The sequence below is a fragment of the Ictidomys tridecemlineatus genome, chromosome 5 (assembly GCF_052094955.1).
Source record: "Ictidomys tridecemlineatus isolate mIctTri1 chromosome 5, mIctTri1.hap1, whole genome shotgun sequence".
Classification (NCBI taxonomy): domain Eukaryota; kingdom Metazoa; phylum Chordata; class Mammalia; order Rodentia; family Sciuridae; genus Ictidomys; species Ictidomys tridecemlineatus.
The window spans coordinates 66,295,161-66,315,932 of NC_135481.1; the positions used below are offsets into that span (position 1 = coordinate 66,295,161).

General features: G+C 33.8%; 1 protein-coding gene across 3 annotated transcripts in view; it reads right to left on the reverse strand.

Annotated features, from left to right (window-relative positions):
• Positions 1-6,332: 6,332 nt before the first annotated feature.
• The window catches only part of Atl1 (atlastin GTPase 1), a 68,788-nt gene continuing 54,348 nt past the window's right edge, over positions 6,333-20,772 (reverse strand). For 2 of the 3 annotated variants that reach the window (XM_021724863.3, XM_040275480.2), the window contains 7 exons: positions 19,568-19,706; positions 14,582-14,709; positions 13,407-13,463; positions 12,337-12,408; positions 10,196-10,627; positions 8,904-8,918; positions 6,333-7,183 (listed from right to left, as the gene is read on the reverse strand). In XM_021724863.3, the coding sequence (XP_021580538.1) occupies positions 7,073-7,183; positions 8,904-8,918; positions 10,196-10,627; positions 12,337-12,408; positions 13,407-13,463; positions 14,582-14,709; positions 19,568-19,706 (954 nt within the window). In that variant the 3' untranslated portion in view covers positions 6,333-7,072. The remainder of the gene's footprint in view (positions 7,184-8,903; positions 8,919-10,195; positions 10,628-12,336; positions 12,409-13,406; positions 13,464-14,581; positions 14,710-19,567; positions 19,707-20,772) is intronic. The other variant, XM_040275479.2, reaches the window with a different exon arrangement.

A 20,772-nucleotide genomic window follows, 5' to 3' on the forward strand; every position in this document is an offset into this window, starting at 1 on the left:
GCACAGAACCTCCAGCTGCGACTCTCGTGTGGACCCCCATCTACCAACATGGGGCTCCCCCATCGCCTCTGTCTTGGGACACTGCAACCACTTCCATAGTCCCCTTACGTGCGGTAGCTTGTACCTGGGAACACCGAACAGGGTCTGGAGACAGCCGCCAACACTGAACGCCACAAAGCTGCATCTCTGAACATGCAGCCTAACACCACTGCCAGGCCCCACTCAACCCAACACCTTATCACTGAAAGCAGCTGCTTTCATCTTGGGACACCTTTGTCAACATCTTTAATTGGGGCAACTCCCAGTTTGGGACACTGGCAGGGGATTAAAAGCAAAATCAAGGTACCTATAGTCCACAACTTCCTTCTCCTCCTGGCAGCAGCTAACCTAGCACAGTGCTTGCAGCTACATGGCTGTCTATAGCTCACAAAACCTGGTCTTGAACTGCCCAATACAAAACAGCTCTCTGCGACAGGTGTGCAGCCCCCAGCACGTAGCCCACAAGACCACCAGTGAGAAAGGTTCCTGATTGATTGGGAAATAGAAGGGGAGGAGGTGAGTGAGATACTGTTTAGAGACTGAATTAGAGACCAGGAATTGTGAGATCTACAGGTGATATAAGGAGATAAGACCAGGTGCCCACATCACACAAGCGGGCCCCAAAGGAGATCCTTGGGGTGCAGTCTCCCATTGGGGACTGGCAAGTGCTATATCCCACCTTCAGGAGCACAGTTGCCTAGACCAAACCTCCCACCCTAATGCTGACCTTCACCTGAGGGTGGAGATACCAGCAAACAACAAACAACCCCACCTATTGGATGAGAAGGGAAGCAGGAAAGACTGATCTCCAACAAAAACAAACTTGTATCTTCCTTGGAGGACTTTTTTTTCCCTCTTTCTCTTCTCCCACCTTCACATCCCCGACATTTGTGAAACCAAGTACTTTTCATGAATTAGGCTACTGAGGAATGAATAGTATATTATGGTTGTGCTGTACATTCTTTTATCTCCTATTTTTACATATTTTATTTTTCTTAATTTTTGTATTTGTTTTCTGTACTTTATTGTCTTCTCACTTGTCTCCTCAAAATCACTCTTTTCTCCTAGTACTAACCAACATCTTTAGATTCCACTTTCATACTTCCTAAGATCTAACAACTCTGTATCCTCACCTCCTGCCCCCTCAACAGCACATCCTACACATCACTCCCAGTTCTTTTTCCACCATCAGAAACTGTAGACCCTTTTGCAAACCTACTGTTTATATTGTAGATAATAATTGAACTCTCCATTTCTATATATTGTGACAAAACCGTAAATGTCTTAATAGCAGCTATTTGGTTTAAGGCTACATATTGTTTGTATTAGAACCTGATAATATTGTTCTCCCCCTTAAAGGACAGGGATTGGAACCCTGCAGGGACACTATATGCCTATAGGGTAATAACAGTAATGAAGTGGATCTGCAAGGAAGACACATGAACAACATGAAAGAACAAGGGAAGAAAGTGCCCCAAACAAACCAAGATACCACATTATTAGAATCCATGGCCAGCACAACAGAAGAAATAACGGAGAAGGAGTTCAGAATATTCATAATTAAAATGTTCTGTGAATTAAATGATGATATAAGAGCAAATACAGGCAGCAAAAGATCATTTCAATAAAGAGCTACATAAGCAAATAAAGAAGGCAAAGATTACTTCAATAAGGAGATAGAGGTTCTGAAAAAAAACCAAACAGAAATCCTTGAAATAAAAGAAGCAAAGAACCAAATTAAAAACTCAATAGAAAGCACCACGAACAGATGAGATGGAAGATAACAGGACCTCAGACAATGAAGACAAAATATATAATCTTGAAAAGAATGTTGACCAACATTGAAGATGGTGAGAAACCATGCGCAGAACATTCAAGAATTATGGGATAACATAAAAAGACCAAATTTAAGAATTATTGGGATAGAGGAAGGCACAGAGTCCCAAACCAAAGGATTGAACAATCAATCAATATCAGAAAATTTTCCAAACATAAGAATGAATTGAAAAATCAAATACATGAGGCTTCTGGGTCATCAAATGTATAAAATCACAACAGGTCCACACTAAGGCACATTATAATGAAAATACCTAGCATACAGAATAGGAGAGAATTTTAAAAGCCACAAGAGAAAGGAATCCTCTGCAGATTTCTCAACCCAGACCCTGAAAGCTAGAAGATGTTGGAACAATATATACCAAACCCTGAAAGCAAATGGATGCCAACCAAGAATCATATCCAGCAAAAGTAAACTTTAGGTTTGATGACAAAATGAAAACCTTCCATGAAAAACAAGTTAAAAGAATTTACAACTAGAAAGACTGCACTACAGAATATCCTCAGCAAAATATTCCATGAGAAAAAAATGAAAATCAGCAAAGGGAGGTATTACACTAAAGGTAAAACAAATCAAAGGAGAAACCAAGTCTAGGTAAATCCCGAATATAGGGAGGGGCTGGGGTTGTGGCTCAAGTGGTAGAGTGCTCACCTAGCACACGTGAGGCACTGGGTTCGATCCTCAGCACCACATAAAAATATTGTGTCCACCTAAAACTAAAAACTTAATGTTTAAAAAAAATACCAAAATACCAGGTATACAAATCATGTCTCAATAATAACCATGAATGTTAATGGTCTAAGCTCATCAATCAAAAGAGATTGACAGATTGGATAACAAAACAAAACAAAAACCCAACAATATGCTGCCCTCAAGAGACACATAGAAAAAGACATCCACAGACTGAAGGTGAAAGGTTGGGAAAAAATATGACTACTCACATGGGCTGCAGAAACAAGCAGGAGTCCATTCTCATATCAAATAAATAGACTTCAAGCCAAAGTTAATCAAAAGGGATAAAGAATGACATTTCATACTGCTTAAGGGAACCATATATCAATAAGACATAACAATGAAAATATATATGCCCCAAACAATGGAGCATCTATGTTCATCAAACTCTTCTCAAGAGTCAAATAGACCACAACAAAATAATTCTGGATGACTTTAACATACCTCTTTCACCACTGGACAGTTCTTCTAAACAAACTGTAAAACTCAATAATACAATCAATAACTTAACAGACATAGAATATTTCATCCATGAACAAGTGAATTCACTTTCTTCTCAGCAGCACATGGATTCTTCTCTAAAATAGACCATATATTATGCCACAGAGCAACTTTTAGCAAAAAAAAAAAAAAAAAAAAAAAAAATTAGAGATACTACCCTGCATTCTGACAGATCACAATGGAATGAAATTAGAAATCAGTGATAAAATAGAAGCTAATCCATCACCTGCAGACTAAACAATATGCTACTAAATGAACAATGAGTTGCAAAAGACATCAAAAAGAAGACTTAAAAATTCTTAGAGGTAAAAGAGAACACTGATACAACATCAAAATCTCTGGGACACTATGAAGGCAATACTAAGAGGAAAGTTCATTGCATGGAGTTCATTCCTTAAAAGAAGAAAAAGTTGGGCTGGGGATGTGGCTCAAGCAGTAGCATGCTCGCCTGGTATGTGTGTGGGGGGGCACTGAGTTCGATCTTCAGCACCACATAAAAATAAAAATGTTGTGTCCACCGAAAACTAAGAATTAAATATTAAAAAAAATTTTCTCTCTCCTCTGTCTCTCAAAAGTAAATAAATAAATAAAAATTTTAAAAAGGAAGAAAAAGTCAACAAATGACCTAAAATTACACCTCAAAGCCCTGGAAAAAGAACAAATCAATACCCAAAGCAGCAGAAGACAAGAAATAATAAGTAAAATCAGAACTGAAAGCAATGAAATTGAAACAAAAGAAACAATTGAAAAAAAATGACAAAACAAAAAGTTTGTTCTTTGAAAAAAATAAAATTTATAAACCCTTAGCCATGCTAATGAATAGAAGGAAAGAGAAAACTCAAATACTAACATCTGTGATGAAAAAGGAAATATTACAATGGACACTACAGAAATTCAGACGATAATTAGAAATTATTTTGAAAATTTGTACTCCAATAAAATAGAAAATATCAAAGGCACTGACATATGATTTGCCCAAACTGAATCAGGATGATATACACAAGTTAAACAGATCAATTTCAAGAAGTGAAATAGAAGACGCCATCAGAAGGCTACCAACTAAGAAAAGCCCAGGACCAGATGGATACACAGCTGAGTTCTACAAGACCTTCAAAGAAGAACTAATACCAACACTCCTCAAATTATTTAATGAAATAGAAAAAGAGGGAACACTTCCAAACTCATTCAATGAGGCCAATATCACCCTGAATCCAAAACCAGACAAAGACACCTCAAAGAAAGGAAATTTCAGACCAATATATCTAATGAACATAGATACAAAAATTCTCAATAAAATTCTGGCAAATCGAATACAAAATCATCCAAAAGATAATGTACCATGATCAAGTGAGGTTCATCCCAGGGATGCAAGGTGGGTTCAACGTACATAAATCAATAAATGTAATTCATCACATCACTAGACTTAAAGATAAGAATCATATGATCATCTCAATGGATGCAGAAAAAGCATTTGACAAAAATACAGCACCCCTTTATGTTCAAAACACTAGATGAACTAGGAATAACAGAAACATATCTCAATATTGTAAAAACTATCTATGCTAAGCCCCAAGCCAACATTATTCCAAATGGAGAAAAATTGAAAGCATTTCCTCTAAAAACTGGAACAAGACAGGGATGCCCTCTTTCACTTCTATTTAACATAGTTCTTGAAGCTCTAGCCAGAGCAATTAGATGAAAGAAATTAAAAGGATATGGATAGGAAAAGAATTCAAACTATCACTACTTGCCAACAATATCATTCTATACCTAGAGGATCCAAAAAATTCCACCAGAAAACTTCTAGAACTAATAAATGAATTCAGCAAGTAGCAGGGTATAAAATTAACACCCATAAATCAAAGGCATTTCTGTTCATCAGTGACAAATCCTCTGAAAGGGAAATGAGGAAAACTACCCCATTTACAACAGCTTCAAAAGTAATTAAATACTTGGAAGTCACCCAAAGAGGTGAAATACCTCTACAATGAAAACTACAGAATGCTAAAGAAAAAAAGAAGATCTTGGAAGATGGAAAGATCTCTCTTGTTCTTGGATAGGCAGAATTAATATTGTCAAAATGATCATACTACCAAAAGCATTATACAGATTTAATGCAATTCCAATCAAAATCCCAATGACATTCCTTATAGAAATAGACAAAGCAGTCATCAAATTCCATCTGGAAAAATCAGAGACCCAGAATAGCCATAGCAATCCTTAGCAAGAAGAGTAAAGCAGGTGGCATCACTATACCAGACCTTAAACTATACTACAGAGCAATAGTAACAAAAACAGCATGGTATTGGCACCAAAATAGACTTGTAAACCAGTGGAACAGAATAGAGGACACAGAGACAAACCCACATAAATACAGTTATCTCATATTAGACAAAGGTACCAAAAACATATTGGAGAAAAGATAGCCTCTTCAACAAATGATGCTGGGAAAACTGGAAATCTATATGTAGCACAATGAAATTACCCCAATCTCTCACCGTGCATAAAACTCAAAGTGGATCAAGAACCAAGGAATTAGGCCAGTGACCCTGTGCCTAATAGAAGAAAAAATAGGTCCAAATCTTCATCATGTCAGATTAGGCCCTGAATTCCTTAATAAGACTCCTATAGCACAAGAAATAAAATCAAGAATCAATAAATGGGATGGATTCAAGCTAAAAACCTTCTCAGCAAAAGAAATAATCAGTGAGGTGAATAGGGAGCCTACAGAATGGGAGCACATTTTTACCACATGCACATTAGACAGAGCACTAATCTCTAGGATATATAAAGAACTCAAAAATCTTAACACACACAAAAAAAAACCAAATAACCCAATCAATAAACAGGCCAAGGAATTGAACAGACACTTCTCTCAGAAGATGATATACAATCAATCAACAAATATATGAAAAAAATGTTCATCTCTAGCAATAAGACACAAATGGGGTGACTCTACCTTATACAACCAGAGACATGAAAAATTGTGCTCTATATGTGTACTATGAATTGAAGTGCATTCTACTGTCATGTATTACAAATTAGAATAAATAAATAATTTTTTAAAAAAGGATTGGAATGTACCTAACGAGATTAGCATGTTTCTTAAAATGGAAACTTAAATTTGTAATGGTATGGACAATAAAGAAAATGTACCTTGAAGTTTTTAAAAAAGAGAGAAACCTTCATCTTTCTATATCAACACCACCCAACCATTTCCAAATTCAGTAAGCATTTGTTTTAATGTTAGGAATCAGAGTAAACTTTAATAGTTCACATGTTAAAAGAATAAACCTGTGAAGAATACATTTCTTATGTAACAAATGAAAAAATATACAATACAGTGAAACTCAAATACATATACAAAGTGATTTTTTGTGCATTGTTGATCAAGTGGTTTACATTGTATATTAAATCATAATATAAAAAGCAATACATAGTTTTTGGTAAAGCAACTGAAAAGCCCTTAATTGTATTCAAAAATAATTAAGAGCTTGTGGTATGTGTAAGATTAGGTAGATAAATCAAGCTTGCTGAATTATGATGCTGTATTTTTAAAGAAATAGCCATGTGAAATAATTTTAAATCTTTTCTGTAGAAATTAAATGAGCATATCCATACATGAAGTAATATCACTGCATGGTTTAATTATAACCCAGTAGTAGAATTTAGTAAATTCAAGCAGAACACTTGTACTGTCATCATAAATATACAAATACCTTAAATTATAACAGCATATTTAAAGAAAAAAATCAGGAAACTGTACATGTTAACAAAATGATATAACCATGCATACATACATCTTCTTATTAAACACTGGAGTAAAAGAACAAAACCATTTTGCAGTCCTCAGAGGTGTTTGGTTTTTTACTGTTCTGATGGAAGCATTTTGAATGTTTGCATGGAACCAAAAAACAACATTTAACTGACAATTGGTCATGCACCTGTATTTAAAATTTTGGATTAAATTTTCTTCTTTTCTGATTGTTCAGTAGATTCTGACTTTGGTGCAGGAAAAGCTTGATGATACAGATGTCTGTGGGTTGCTGCTGCACTGTAAAGCTTGTATAAAGCCTGGAATGTAAGAATCAAGATTATAAAACATTAAAACAGAGGTGTAAAGTTTTTCCATTTTAGTTTAATTAGTTAATGATAATACAAAAACTTAGAATGTTGGATTTGAAACCCTTATATCATCACTCTACATAGGATATAAATTAATAATGAGTTTATTAGAACTCAAGTATTTTCCACTCTCCAGCATGTATTATCACTTTTGTGAATATTACTGGTTTTAGATGAATTATAAGAGCTGAAAATTTCTGACTTCCAAAATAAATTTCCCAAAACGGGACCAATTTTATTCTCCTTTATCTCCTAATGTGGTCATGCAGCTAAGCACTTGTGTTGTTCCAGCCCTCCCACACTGGGCTCCCTCACTTCACATGATCTCTTTCCTTGTTTCCATTACTAGTTCATATTTTACAAAACCTTACTCAGAAATACTACCTTAGAAAAGCCTTTCCATATTAACACCCCTCTAGAGTATTATTCCTTGTATCCTGCTAAGTTTTTGAATCATAGGAATATTTGCATACTGTATACTGTTTTATTTTAGTGTCCAAAAATATCTCTTTGTCCCTTAAGCTAGTGTGTAAGGTTCATCCCCTTCTCTGACTTTCACATATTTAACACTCATTTACCACTGACTTGTCTTAATTTCATCCCTCTGGAGTCTGTAAAAAGTCTTTGAATATTCTTAAGAGCTGGGTATAAGCTTGATACCCTTTAAATAGTCATCTGTTCCTAAGAAATTCTATTAATATTTTCAGTTCTATGTGAATATATGTTAGTGCAACATGGTATTGTTTTAGTTCTTTAATGTTCTAATGCATTCAATTTTAATACCAGTTCTCTTAAAATATTAGATTTTCTTCTTAAGGTTTGATTTACAGAGTTGAAAAAAATTTTAGTGAATTTTTTATTATTTTACATAAAATAACTCCTTGGCTTGTAAATTATTAAGTGTGTCATTAGGATTTCATTACAGGATATAATCCAGTTATATATGCTACAATAGAAACTGAGGAAAGCATGATGTTTTGTCTTGGTAGTTGACTCAAGATTGCTCATTTCTTGAAGACAGTGACCACAGAGATCATTTTCATAGTGTGAAAAGTGATTTCATCCTGGAAGCTTAGCTTCTTTCCTCATACATATAGTAAGCACATACAGGAGTGTAATAGGAGAAGTGAACACTAACTTACAGGCTAGATCTAAGGTGCATCAAGAAAGTTAGAATGCATACTGGCTTGGAACCTGCTTAGAGTCATATGGGTAATGTCATTCAAAAGCTAAAGCTAAAAACAACTTATATATCTCAAAAGAACAAATAAATTTAAAAACCAAACAAAAAACAACTTCTAAAAGTTGTAGCGTTTAAATATATTTGGTGGCTAAATTTACTCAGGTGTCATAACTACTTGTTTCACTCTGCTGTAGAGCAGAATGTATTATTTTTATATACCATAAGAATTTTGAAATTTTCTATATATTCAGGAAACAAATCAAATACTCTCTCATGATGATCAGTTCTTTGTATGCAGATTAAATCATATATAATATTTGGAGTATATTAAAAGTTCATAATTAAAATTTTAAATATTAGACATAAGAGTAGTTATCAAATATTTTCTAATCTACATTAATACTTTTAATGCATATTCACTTTATAAAATAAGACTCATACTCTTTACAAATATATAGCTTTTAATTTGAAAAAAAAAAAACTTACCTCATTTGTACTTCCCTGTGGCAAAGGCAGTTTTAAAAGGAGAAAAGAAAAGTATATGTCTTGCTTCATTAATAGCATTATGATATTCAACTTTGATTACAATATTAATTTGTGAGAATTTAAGAAACACTCCTGCAAATTTTTCAGATTACATATTTTAATCAGAATATTTGAAGAACTTAATTATGTATTCTTGATAGGGTTCAGTATCTTACTCTAGAAGGGTTTTGAGATTTACCTGAAGTAGTACATCTTCAACCTTTGGTAGGGGACAGACTATTTAAAACATGGTAACTCAGAGGATCCAATTATTGTTTCATTCATTTTCCACTGTGCTCCCCTTAGTTTATCTCAACTGGATTCTTCAAAGGTACACGTTAATTCCATTAATTAAAATTCTGTTAGAATTGTAAGTTTTATTTGCTATAGACTACAAATGTTCATAAGGCTTAAATCCAAAATTTTATGTAGAATCTCAACTTTCCTAAATTTCCCTAAATTTTTATGAATAACACACACACTTAGAGAATGACATGGTGAGTCATTATTCCAGATGTATAATGATCTCTTATGCCCATAATCAGTGACTTAGATAATGTATCACAGTGGTCTTAACTTCCTAATTGAACAATAACAGACATCTGATCCATAAGCAGCTAATCTAGAGGCTGACCACTGGCTGATGCTATGGCTTGCTGTAAAAGTCAATCTAAGGAATTTTGATATTATCTTCAGGAGCTTACACTAAAAAAAGATGACTAGCAATAGTGTTTCATATATGCTCTTAATAAAGCCAGTTCTGGTCAAATGATAGCTTTTAAGGGTCTTAACACATAAAAGTCATAATCAGCTAAATAAAAAACTGCTTTACTTCTTTTAACAACTTTTAAAATTTTTAGAGAAAAAATATATTATTTAATCCACGTGTTTTTCAAAAACATTGAAATGCTAACTGGAAAACTGTTGTGTAGGACTTCACATACTATATTGTGGTTAGTTGTATTTTTTAAAATAGTTTTTTAGTTGTAGATGGACACAATACCTTTAATTTAATTTATTTATTTTTATGTGGTGCTGAGGATCAAACCCAGGGTCTCGCACATGCTAGGCAAGCACTCTACCACTGAGCAACAACCCCAGCCCAATTGTTGTATTTTGACAGATTGTAAAGTTTGAAAACTGGGGCCCGAGTCATGTTCATTTATATATTTCCAACATCTACTGCAGTGCCTGTTTACACAGATGATGTTCAAATGTGTGCTGAATTTAATTGAAAAAAAAAGTGTTCCTACCTGGTCCCACAAAGCCGCAGCCACCTGGTCTATTACAGCACCCAGTTCTCGGTATTCTCCAGAGTACCGGATATATGCCCAGGTGCACAAGGTGATTAGGGTCAGTCCCATTATCATATTGCATAGGCTTGCTATGATGTCCAAACCAATGAATCCAGTCACACCAGCAATCACATATGTGATAAAGATGACAACAAACAGTGTGGCTGGGGTGCGTGCTGCATGGAAGATGTTTTTGCTATCATTGTGCTTAATATATTGAATGTAAAGTTCATCTATTTCACTCTCCAACTGCTGCAGGTAACGCCGGCTAAATTCTTCCCCACCCATCTTCTTCACTCCTCGGAACAGCTTCACAGATTCTTCTTTAAGCTGCAGATGCTTGGTCTGCAGGTCATTAGGGGCCAGAAATGGTTTGTCACCACCACATATCTGAATCAGATAGACAAGTATTTGTTTATACAATGCAGAGTAAATTAGCAATATTATCAAAAGTTTTCACTTAGCTAGTTGGGTTTTTTAGAACACACTAATTCAGTTATGTTACCCAAGAATATTTCAATGATGGACTGCATTTCTATCATCTAGTGACACTGTAGCCAGTGCAATGTCTTAATGCAACCCACTACTCACAACTCATATATTTATGGTGATACTGGTGTCAACAACACACTGTACTGTCGGTCATACTTTTGTATGTAGCACATACAGTATGTACAGCACATAATGCTTGATAATGATAAATATGTTTACTTATTTATGTATTTACTTTACTTTTAAATAATTATTTTAGGCTGTATTTCTATTTATAAAAATGTTTACTGTAAAAGGCATTCCACTTTACACCAGCAACAGCCTCATATATCTTGTGTCTCTGTGTTGCATCAAGAGGCCACACTGAGTTGACCATAATGTCCAGGTTTATAAGTATACTCTATGATGTTTACACAATGACAAAATTACCTAATGATGCATTTCTCAGAATATACTTGTATTTAAGTGACACATGACTGTAATTTCTCAGAAGGAGCATGTATATGTTCTGTCAGTCCACATCTTTGCATTCCCTATCTCTGAGGCATGTAACTATTAAGTGTGACTGGTATTTTTATAAGTGGCTTACAAAATAATGTCAATCTTAATTTCTTAATTTTTATTCTCTTTTCAACATGGGAAATACTATCCATGATTTAATCCAAGACCCTAAGGTGAAAAGGCATGACCTAATATGAAGTGCAAACTGAGTTCATTTGTAGCATTAAGCCAAATCCAAGAAAACTGCTTATGTCCCAGTTCCTCTAGGAAATCTTAACTATACTGAAGTAATTTTGATCAGTGAAGTTTAATTTAAAACAATCGTTGCTGTAAATCTCTGAGGTAAAATTGTGAAATACATTTTCTCTGGCAATTTAACTGATTTTTCTTTGAATGGAGGCCCATTGAGTATTCCACAGACTAAGTAGAGACATAGTTAATGTTATTGGACCACATTTTAAATTTTGAAAAGTTACAAGGGAAATCTCAGCTAACCATGTCATTCACTTTGGTTATTTAATATTTAACTATATTCAAGAATATTATCTAATTGTCCTTATGTCATAAAATACCATTTCATAGACTGTATTTCCCCTGATTCTAAGATTTCATCAATTTTGAATGTAATTATGATTTTATAACGTTTTATGGGAAAATAAAACCTATTACATTAGTTACAACAAAAATGAGAAAACATAGCATATAGTAATATTGGTCCTTAAGGTTTGATTTCTTTATTTCCTACAAAGTTTCATCTTTTAGAGAAATATTGAAATTACAGAATATAAGGGGATATGGTGGAAAGAACACTACATGTTATTTTAGCAACTGGTTTTAAAAATAATGGGAAAATCTGGCCAAAATAAAATGTGAATAGAGATGTGTTATAAATAGAGGCAACTCATTTAAAATGCCTTTCAAATAAATTATACATGCATAATTTTCTTTTAAAATATTTTGGGAATCCAATAACAAGATGTGTGGTACACCTAGCCTGAGAAAAATAAGTAAAACTACTGCGTGAGAATACAATGTGATATGGGAGAAAAAAGAATGAATTCAATGAAGAAACACTGATCTTATTTAAAATATTATTTAATTCTTACCTCTTCCATCTTTTTATTGTATGTGTCCTTGGCAGTTGCAACAGCTGCTAAATTGTTAGCTTCAGCCGTAGCCTTTGGAAAAAGCACAAATTATATTTTTAAATGGAGTTGACATTTATTAAAGTTCCACAAGCAGTTCACATTTCAGAGCATCATGTGCAAGAAATGTGCAAGGAACCAAGGTTGCAAAATAATTTGAAACTTTTTGCATATTTCCTCTACATATTTAAATAAAAAATGAATGTTTCAAGATGCATAAAACATTGATTTTTTACTCAATAAACCATAATTCTAAAATAAATTTTCATTTGAAGATTTTACCTCTCAAAAAATATGTTTAGCCTGTTATAGAAATGCAGGATTAGGAAGCTGGAATCCTAAACCCAAACGTATGGGAAATAACAGAACATTTTAAACATACTCATATATTAAAAATGTCTTGAGTTTTAGGACTGTTGCTAATAGTATCGTTAATAATAAAAAGGAAACTTGTAATTTTTTAATATAACAAAAACCAGTTTCTCCTTTTTAAAAAAATGTTTAACTATGAAAATCACTCATTTAAAACTTGGACTTGGAGCTGGGCTTGTGGCTCAGCGGTAGATGGGCTTGCCTCACATGTGTGAGGCACTGGTTTCAATTCTTAGCACCACATATAAATAAATGAATAAAATAAACATCCATCAACATCTAAAAAAATATTTTTAAAAAACTTGGACTTGATTTTCTATTTTTAGTTACATCTGTGACTTTAAGACAGTATGAGTCTGCTACACAAATTTAATACAGATATGAAAACCCTTTGGTATAAAGTATACTTTTTTGGATCCCTAACATGCCAAAAAAAAAAAAAAGTACATTTCAACAATAGTATGTGTATGTGAAAACGTTTAGATGACCACAAGTTATTAGGCAAATGATCTTCCAGTAAATTATTCTATCCAATATTTTTATTTGTAATCTCTGACAAATAGATTGGCACACACATAAATATAAGTGGAAAGATTAGTTTTAGTGATAAGTATCTTTTAAAACATCCTAAAACATCATGCATCCAGATTAATAAATACCTGTAACATGGATTTGGGATGTGGTAATTCTTCACCTTGATAGATCTTTATATAAGCCTAAGAAAAAGAAAAAGACTCTTGGTCAAGCAATTCTATTCAGCATTTCTCTAATTATGTTAAGTTGTATTTTGAGGTCTTGATATTTCAAAAAATATTTTTAGGAACTTATAGCTATGATCTCTTTCTCAGACTGTTAAGTAGCTTTTTTTTTTTTTTAAGCTCATATTGTTCCCTTTTCCTAAAATGGTGTTTTTACACATCTCCTCATGTCCTACTTTTCGTTTTCTTGGGTTTTTTTTTTTTTTTTTTTGAGGGGCGGGGTGGAGGGAGGTGGATGGAGAGAGTTCTACCCTTCTTCAAGCCTCAATTCATCTCCCTTAAAACTGTCTCAGATCTCTACTGGGACTAAACCTCCCTTTTTCAGTTACCCACTGTCATAAGCTTTATGGAACAGTCTGTGTAAGGGTCCTGAATCTCTTACCAAATTGTAAGCTCCTGCACAGTGTTATAGTAAAAATAAAAATTTTAGGTAAACAATAACACATCGTTTTTTATATTGATGATGATGGTTAAGTCCATCACACAGGAAGTGTATCATAACATTTCAGGAGGTATATCATAGCATTTAACATAAATATGAATTTAAAAAATTGATATTTTAGTCTTAGAGCACCAGTCCACAAATCAGATTCAAATTCTCCACACAGTATGTGAGTTGGTAAAAAGCACTCTGTGCTGATGTAAACAAGTAAATGCAAACTTCAAACTGGTTCTCAGTGCAAAGAGCCAGAAATGTGAAAGAATTTTAAGTAAAAGGTATAGTCCCTTTGAAAAAAAATTTTCAGAATGAAGGTAAAATTCAGTATAGGTCCAATGGACCGTGGGAAAACACCCCTCCCCCCACAAAAAGACTTTTTTCAACTCCTCAAAACATACATTTTTCAAAATACATTTCCCCTAAAATAAAAGAGGAAAGTAAAGTTATCCCTAAGGAGTTTCCTTTAAAAAAAATTTTTATCAGAAAGCAAGTTTTTCTTGAGTATTTTGTAATTTTTGGTATGGCTTCCTCATACCACTGCCCCCATATTAGAGTCTATATTTTTGTTTGTAGGAAATACATTCCAATACATGTCAAATCTAAGTACTCACAAGTGCTCTAGAAATGAGAGTGATACCTTGAAGTATTCCACCAGACCTCGGCAGGTGATTTTATTTCCATTGATCTCTTTAATATCTAGGCTCTCAGGACTAAGTAGCCAAGGAATCAGTATTTTCAAGTTTTTGATGAATTCGTCATCTATTTCTGCAAGTAAAAGCAAATCCATTATTTAAAAAATCCTATCCAGTCCTCCATGCCACAGAATAAAACATCCTTTGATTTCCTCCACTGCTTCCTTTTCTTCCCCAGTGATCATTTCATCATCCACTTTCCCACCATTTAAACAACTCATGCAACCTGCTCTTCTAGGGACAAATGATTTCTCCTTGCCTAAATATCCACTACTGGTTTCTCTCATCTCCACTCCAATTATGTGTTTACATTATCTTTTACCTATAAAATTGCTTTCTTAACAATAAACATATATTTTACAGCCCATTCATAAAAACATTTCATGTATTTCAAAGTCTTTAAGTCTTGTTTATGGTTATATTTATAAAGGTTAAAAAAGTGATGAAGCTGGATATGGTGGTGTTGTCTATAGTCCTATCTACTCAGGGGATGGGGGCTGAAGCAAGAGGATCCCTTAAGTCTAGGAGTTCAGGTTCACTCAGCCCAGGCAACATACTCATACCCTGCCTCAAAAACAAAAAATAAATATAAGGAAAGGCCAGATATTTACTGGTTTTTCATTCAAAAAAATGTACCCCCCAAACTGAAAATTGCTGGGTTTTAATATGTCCTTATGAGAAGTACATAGAGCTGGGTAAGCTGTCATAAGGAGGACGAAAAGACAGTGCTCACGATGCTTCCTCTAGTGGTGGAATTCAGCAATATGAAATAACAGTAAGAAAGGCCATCACAGCCTTATAGCAGGTCAGATGTTGTCTGAGTTTGCAGTAGGTTCAAGCTTAAGAATACAGACTAAGTAAATAACAGAAAATAGACTTCAGAGAAGTCTTTTGAGTACAGCAATAATTTCTTAAATCATTATTTCCAAAATGTGGAAACATGCACACAATCTGTATAAAAACAAGACATGCCCAGTTCCAGTTCCTTATCTAAGAAAATGCAGTTTACTGCCTATAATTAAAAAAAAAATCTGAATTTTAGCAGATTTACTGAGTTTTCAAGTTATAGGGTTGTCTGATGACTTTCAAGGTCTTAAGGATAAATATTCAAACCTTGACATTGTTTTGGCACGTTCCCTGCTATTACAACCCCAATGTACATTGAAATGTCACTTTACATTAGCATTTACATTTTTTCCGCGCGCGCGCGCGTGTGTGTATGTGTGTGTGTGTGTATTTCCTTTCAATACTGGGAACTGAACCCAGGGCACTTTGTCACTGAGCCATGTCCCCAGTCTTTTTATTTTTTTTATTTTGAGACAGGGTCTCACTAGGTGCTGAGGGTCTAGTAGCTTGGATTACAGGTGTGCGCCACTGCATCATGCTGCTTTTATGACACACCTGGGCACAGTGCTGGCTCCTTCAAACTTATTTTGTTTTACTTAGTACCACTTTGAAATTTGGTGCCCATGATTTATGGGCATTTGTCTAAGTTTATTCAGACTTATCTAGCTGTTTGCATTATACCAACTTCATTAATACTTCTGCTTTTTACCATATATGGATTTAATCAAAGGTATTGTGGTTTTCTTTTTAGTTAATAGTATTCACTGGAATACAATCCTGTTATTTGTATTTATCTTATCACCTTCCTGTTTTGTTTCCTGCCATATATCTCTCTATACCTTAATACAAATAGGTTTCTTTTTAGCTATATGGTTTTATATTTCTTTCAGATTTAATAGACTATTGCCATACATTTAAAATGTATATCTTCTTTCTGAATTTCTGTATAAAAGTTTTCTTCTTGTAAATCCAGTTTAAAATCACTTTCAAACATACATTTAGCTCCCCGTTAACTTTCTTTTACAATTGGAATGAAATAAGATAATATCTGTGTATCTAATGAACCAGCAAATAATTACCATTAAAATAACCAGCACATAACAATACGTTTGGATTAAAGTTTGTTCTAAAGATAGCATTAGCTATCTTTGTTCTGAGACCAGTGCTAGGTATTCCAATATTAGATTCAGAAAATAAGAACAATGTACTGATTACACACATAAGTAGTGACCTCTTGCAAATATTAGTTGACCACAGTGAATCCATGACCCAAAACATCTGTAGACCAGTTCAGATCAACTTCCAAAGGTACTAATAAGCTTTAGCCCCTGTATACATTCAATAAATATGTGTGGGTGCATAATTACTCAGGATAATGTTACGTTTTCATAATTTTTCGCCTTAAAACTTTGCTAGGAATTCAGTGGTAGTTTGCCTTAATATCCACTACTGGTAACTGATGCATGATGAAGATTTTATAATAACTCCATAGAAAAGATGCACCAGTATAGTTGTGGTTTAGATATAAGGTATCTCCCGAAAGCTCATGTGTCAGACAATGCAAGAATTTTCAGAGGTGAAATGATTGGGTTATGACAGCCTTAATCATCTAATTCATTCAGTGATATGGATTAACTAGGTGATAACTGTAGGCAAGTTTGGTGCAGCTGGAGGAGTTAAGCACTGGGGTGTGACTCTGGGGTTTATATTTTGTCCCTAGTGAATGAAGTTCTCTCCACTTCCTGGTTGCCATGTCCTGAGTTGCTTTCCCCCCATACCCTTCTGCCATAATGTTCTCCCTTACCTCTGATCCAGAGCAATGATATTGTCTATGGACTGACATTTTGAAATGGTGAGCCAAATAAACTTTCTTCTTCCTTTAATTTTTGTCAGGTCTTTTGGTCACAGCAAGGAAAAAACTGACCAGAACAATAGCACTGTGTGAATTAACCAAGGAAAATATTTTCTCAGAATCGATTACTTGATTCTGACAAAGCATTTGGCTATTCTTTCTGAAGTTTAACTGGAGCTGTTAAGAAGCAGCTCCACAACTTATGATGTAGATACCCAGTTGTTTTACATATGGATAACCTTGTAAATTAAAAACATATTTGCTATGCTAGGAGAGATGTTCACTAGGCACTCACAGCTAGTTGAATATAGCAGGAATGAACGTGATTCAGTGTTTTAGATCCTCTTGATTTCTAATGTAGGAAGCTTCTACATTAAAAGCAATTAAACTTAATATACATTTTAAATTACCCTGGAGATATTAAGATAATGATTGCAATGCTGCAAGGGATCATGAACAAATAGTAATTACAACAGTTGTTACTATTCATAATAAGCTAGAATGTTATTTCTGTGTGTGAAATAATATGTGAGAATTGGTATTGGCATGACCTACCCATTGTGTAGGTCAGTGTACATGTAGAGATATAAATATGCATAAAATTTGATGGAGAAAAAATATATTAAAAAATAGGAATCTATATTTGTTTGATTTGTCCTAAACTTTCTCTGAACTCATTCTCTGCAAACTGTATCAATTAATCTAAGTGTTTTGCATACTACAGTCACGGAATAAACTAGAGTATTTTCTGTACCAATAAAGGACTGTTATTGAAGGCCTCCCCTCCTCTGCCTGTTTACAGCTCCCAACTCCAGAGAAGAATGAGAAGCTTTGTGGAAGCGCTCTCTTTATGTATTTTTTTTCAAAACACACCAAAGCCATTAGGTAATTACAAAATATAACTGGTCTGTGTGTTCACTACTGTATTAGAATTTATAAGTGACAGTAAATTTATAAGATCTGGACATCTATGTGTTAGTATGTGCTTATTGCTATCTGTTCTGTTATAGAAAGGTAAAATTTTAAATGTGTATAAAAGCAATGTTGACAACTCAGAAATTGAAGATTCTATTTACGGTATTAATTGCTAAAGTTAAATATAAGGTTTCTGAGACTAAATGCCATGTATATTCATAAGGGGGAAATAATTTTACTTTTTAAATATCCAAGTTTCTGAAAACTGAATACAAGTTATGTGGCCCTTTTATAAAAGTAATTTTAAATTCCTTTCATAACAATTGTGCTGAAAAACTTGTACTGTCACTCTCTCTCGGCACAAGGGAGAAAGGCCACAGTAAATAAAACAAATGCCTAAATTTAGTGATATACACAATGCTGTGCTTATAAGTAAAAATCATAAATGTCTTTGTACTCTCTCATATTAACTGCAAAGCATATATCTAAAGACCAGTGACACCTCTAAGGAAAAATTAACTTCGGTTTCTACAGGCCCCTCCCTCCATACCCCCTCTCTTTTCTTCTTCTTCTTCTTTTTTTTTAACAAGTTGAGCTGCTTTGGAATCATAGAACAATCAACTTCTGTTAAAGAGATAATCACATCTTATAATAGGTACTATTTTAAAAACATGCTAGTGCTTTTGTTTTGTTTTCAGAAACTGGTCCTCATCCAGAGAAGATTTCATTTTTAGTAAAGTTTTTATAATTTGTAATTAAATTATTTAGTAATAGTTTTAAAATACTGAATTCAGTACTATGCAATGTTTCTTTTGATCTCTAACTACACAATTTAATAAATACAACATTCCAACAATATAGGTACTTGTTTTCCCCTTTTAATGGAAATGACAAAGATTAATCATAGGGCTGGGGTTGTAGCTCAATGGTAGAGTGCTTGCCTGGCATGTGCATATAAATAAATAAAATAAAGATCCATTGACAACTAAAAAATTTTAAAAAGAAAGAAAAATTAAGCATAAAGACATTAAGGAACACCCCTCAGTGCATAGAAATGGGAGGGTGAGGACTACTACCTCCTGGTGAACACAAAATGTGGTCTGTTTGTGCAGGCAGTGTACAAACTCAGTGTTATCAACTCTTAAAGTTGACTGAAGAAGAGATCCCAGCCTGGGATTCCCAATTCTGGCAATTTCTAATCTCATCAACCTGACATCACTGGATAGATGAAAGTAGTGGCCATAATCCCAGTGGGTAAAATGACATCTTTATAATCAGACTAAGTGATGAAAACATACTCATTTAAAACCAAACAAACCTTTCAGTTTTCCATCAAAGTTTGGATTGGTAGCTACTTTCAAGCCAGGGTGAGGTAGCAGAAAACACGAAATGTTGGTGAAACAGGAATGAATGTGCTTTCGAACATTCTGTAGTTCTTCATGTTGATTCCCTGAGACCTGCAGTAAATCATTCTGAAGTTTAAACTTATTTGCAATTTAAATTGAAAAAAAAGGAATTCTATGGCATCTTATATTTGCTATGTCTATCTGGTCCCACAATGGAAAAAAAAAAGATGGGGTTGTTATTAAAGAAAAAAAAAGTCTTTGGTGAATTTGTCCACATAGTCATATCTAAGCATAGCAAGCACATGGCACAGTTATTACAATTCACAAGCCACTGCCCTTATGCTAGCTCAGATGGGCTTCCCATGTTTTAATATAAACTAGTGGAATTTTACTCTAGTTCTCACAAATTCATATTTTAATTCAAAGTACTCATAAGAGACATAAGTAGATTATAAGATGGTCATACTTTTTTCAGAAGATACTTAAGACAGCTTTCTGTCACCTGATAGGCACATACTTAAATTCGAAAGGCATCCAAATAGTTCGGTGTTTATCTACATGCCCAAATATCCTCCACTCCCTTTTTTACACATGTATTTGTCAAGTGTATAATATAGACAAACCACTCTAAAAGTAACTATAAATCTAAAAAGGCAAGAATAGAGATTCTGATATTCAAGGAATTTTTTTAACTTCAATTCTCTCCTTTGATTTCCCAGGGGATATTTTTTTGTGATATCTGATCAATGTAAACAATTTCTACAATGCTGAACTATCATGACATAGAAAGTGAAAGACCTTTTAATTTCACATTCTGTGAACTATTAGCAAAATATTGTAACTGACTTTGGAGATTCAAAGTTAGACATTTCTTTAAACCTCTACTAAAACATAAACTTAGATATGCTATCAGTCATGAATTGATTTAGTTGTTCAAAGTAAAATCTTGATCTTAAATAATGAGTGATTTTTTTATAGATAGCCACAAAAGAATTATCTGTCTCAAAATTATTGGTAATATTTTAAACTATAACTCTTTGAATAGTTGTTTAAATATTGGTCTTAGTTTGTTCATAGAGATACAATGAGGGTTAAATGAAATTGTGGCGACTGAGTATATTTAGCAAATGGCTCAACAAAAATAATTCTATTTTATTACTGGTGAAAAAATTCCATG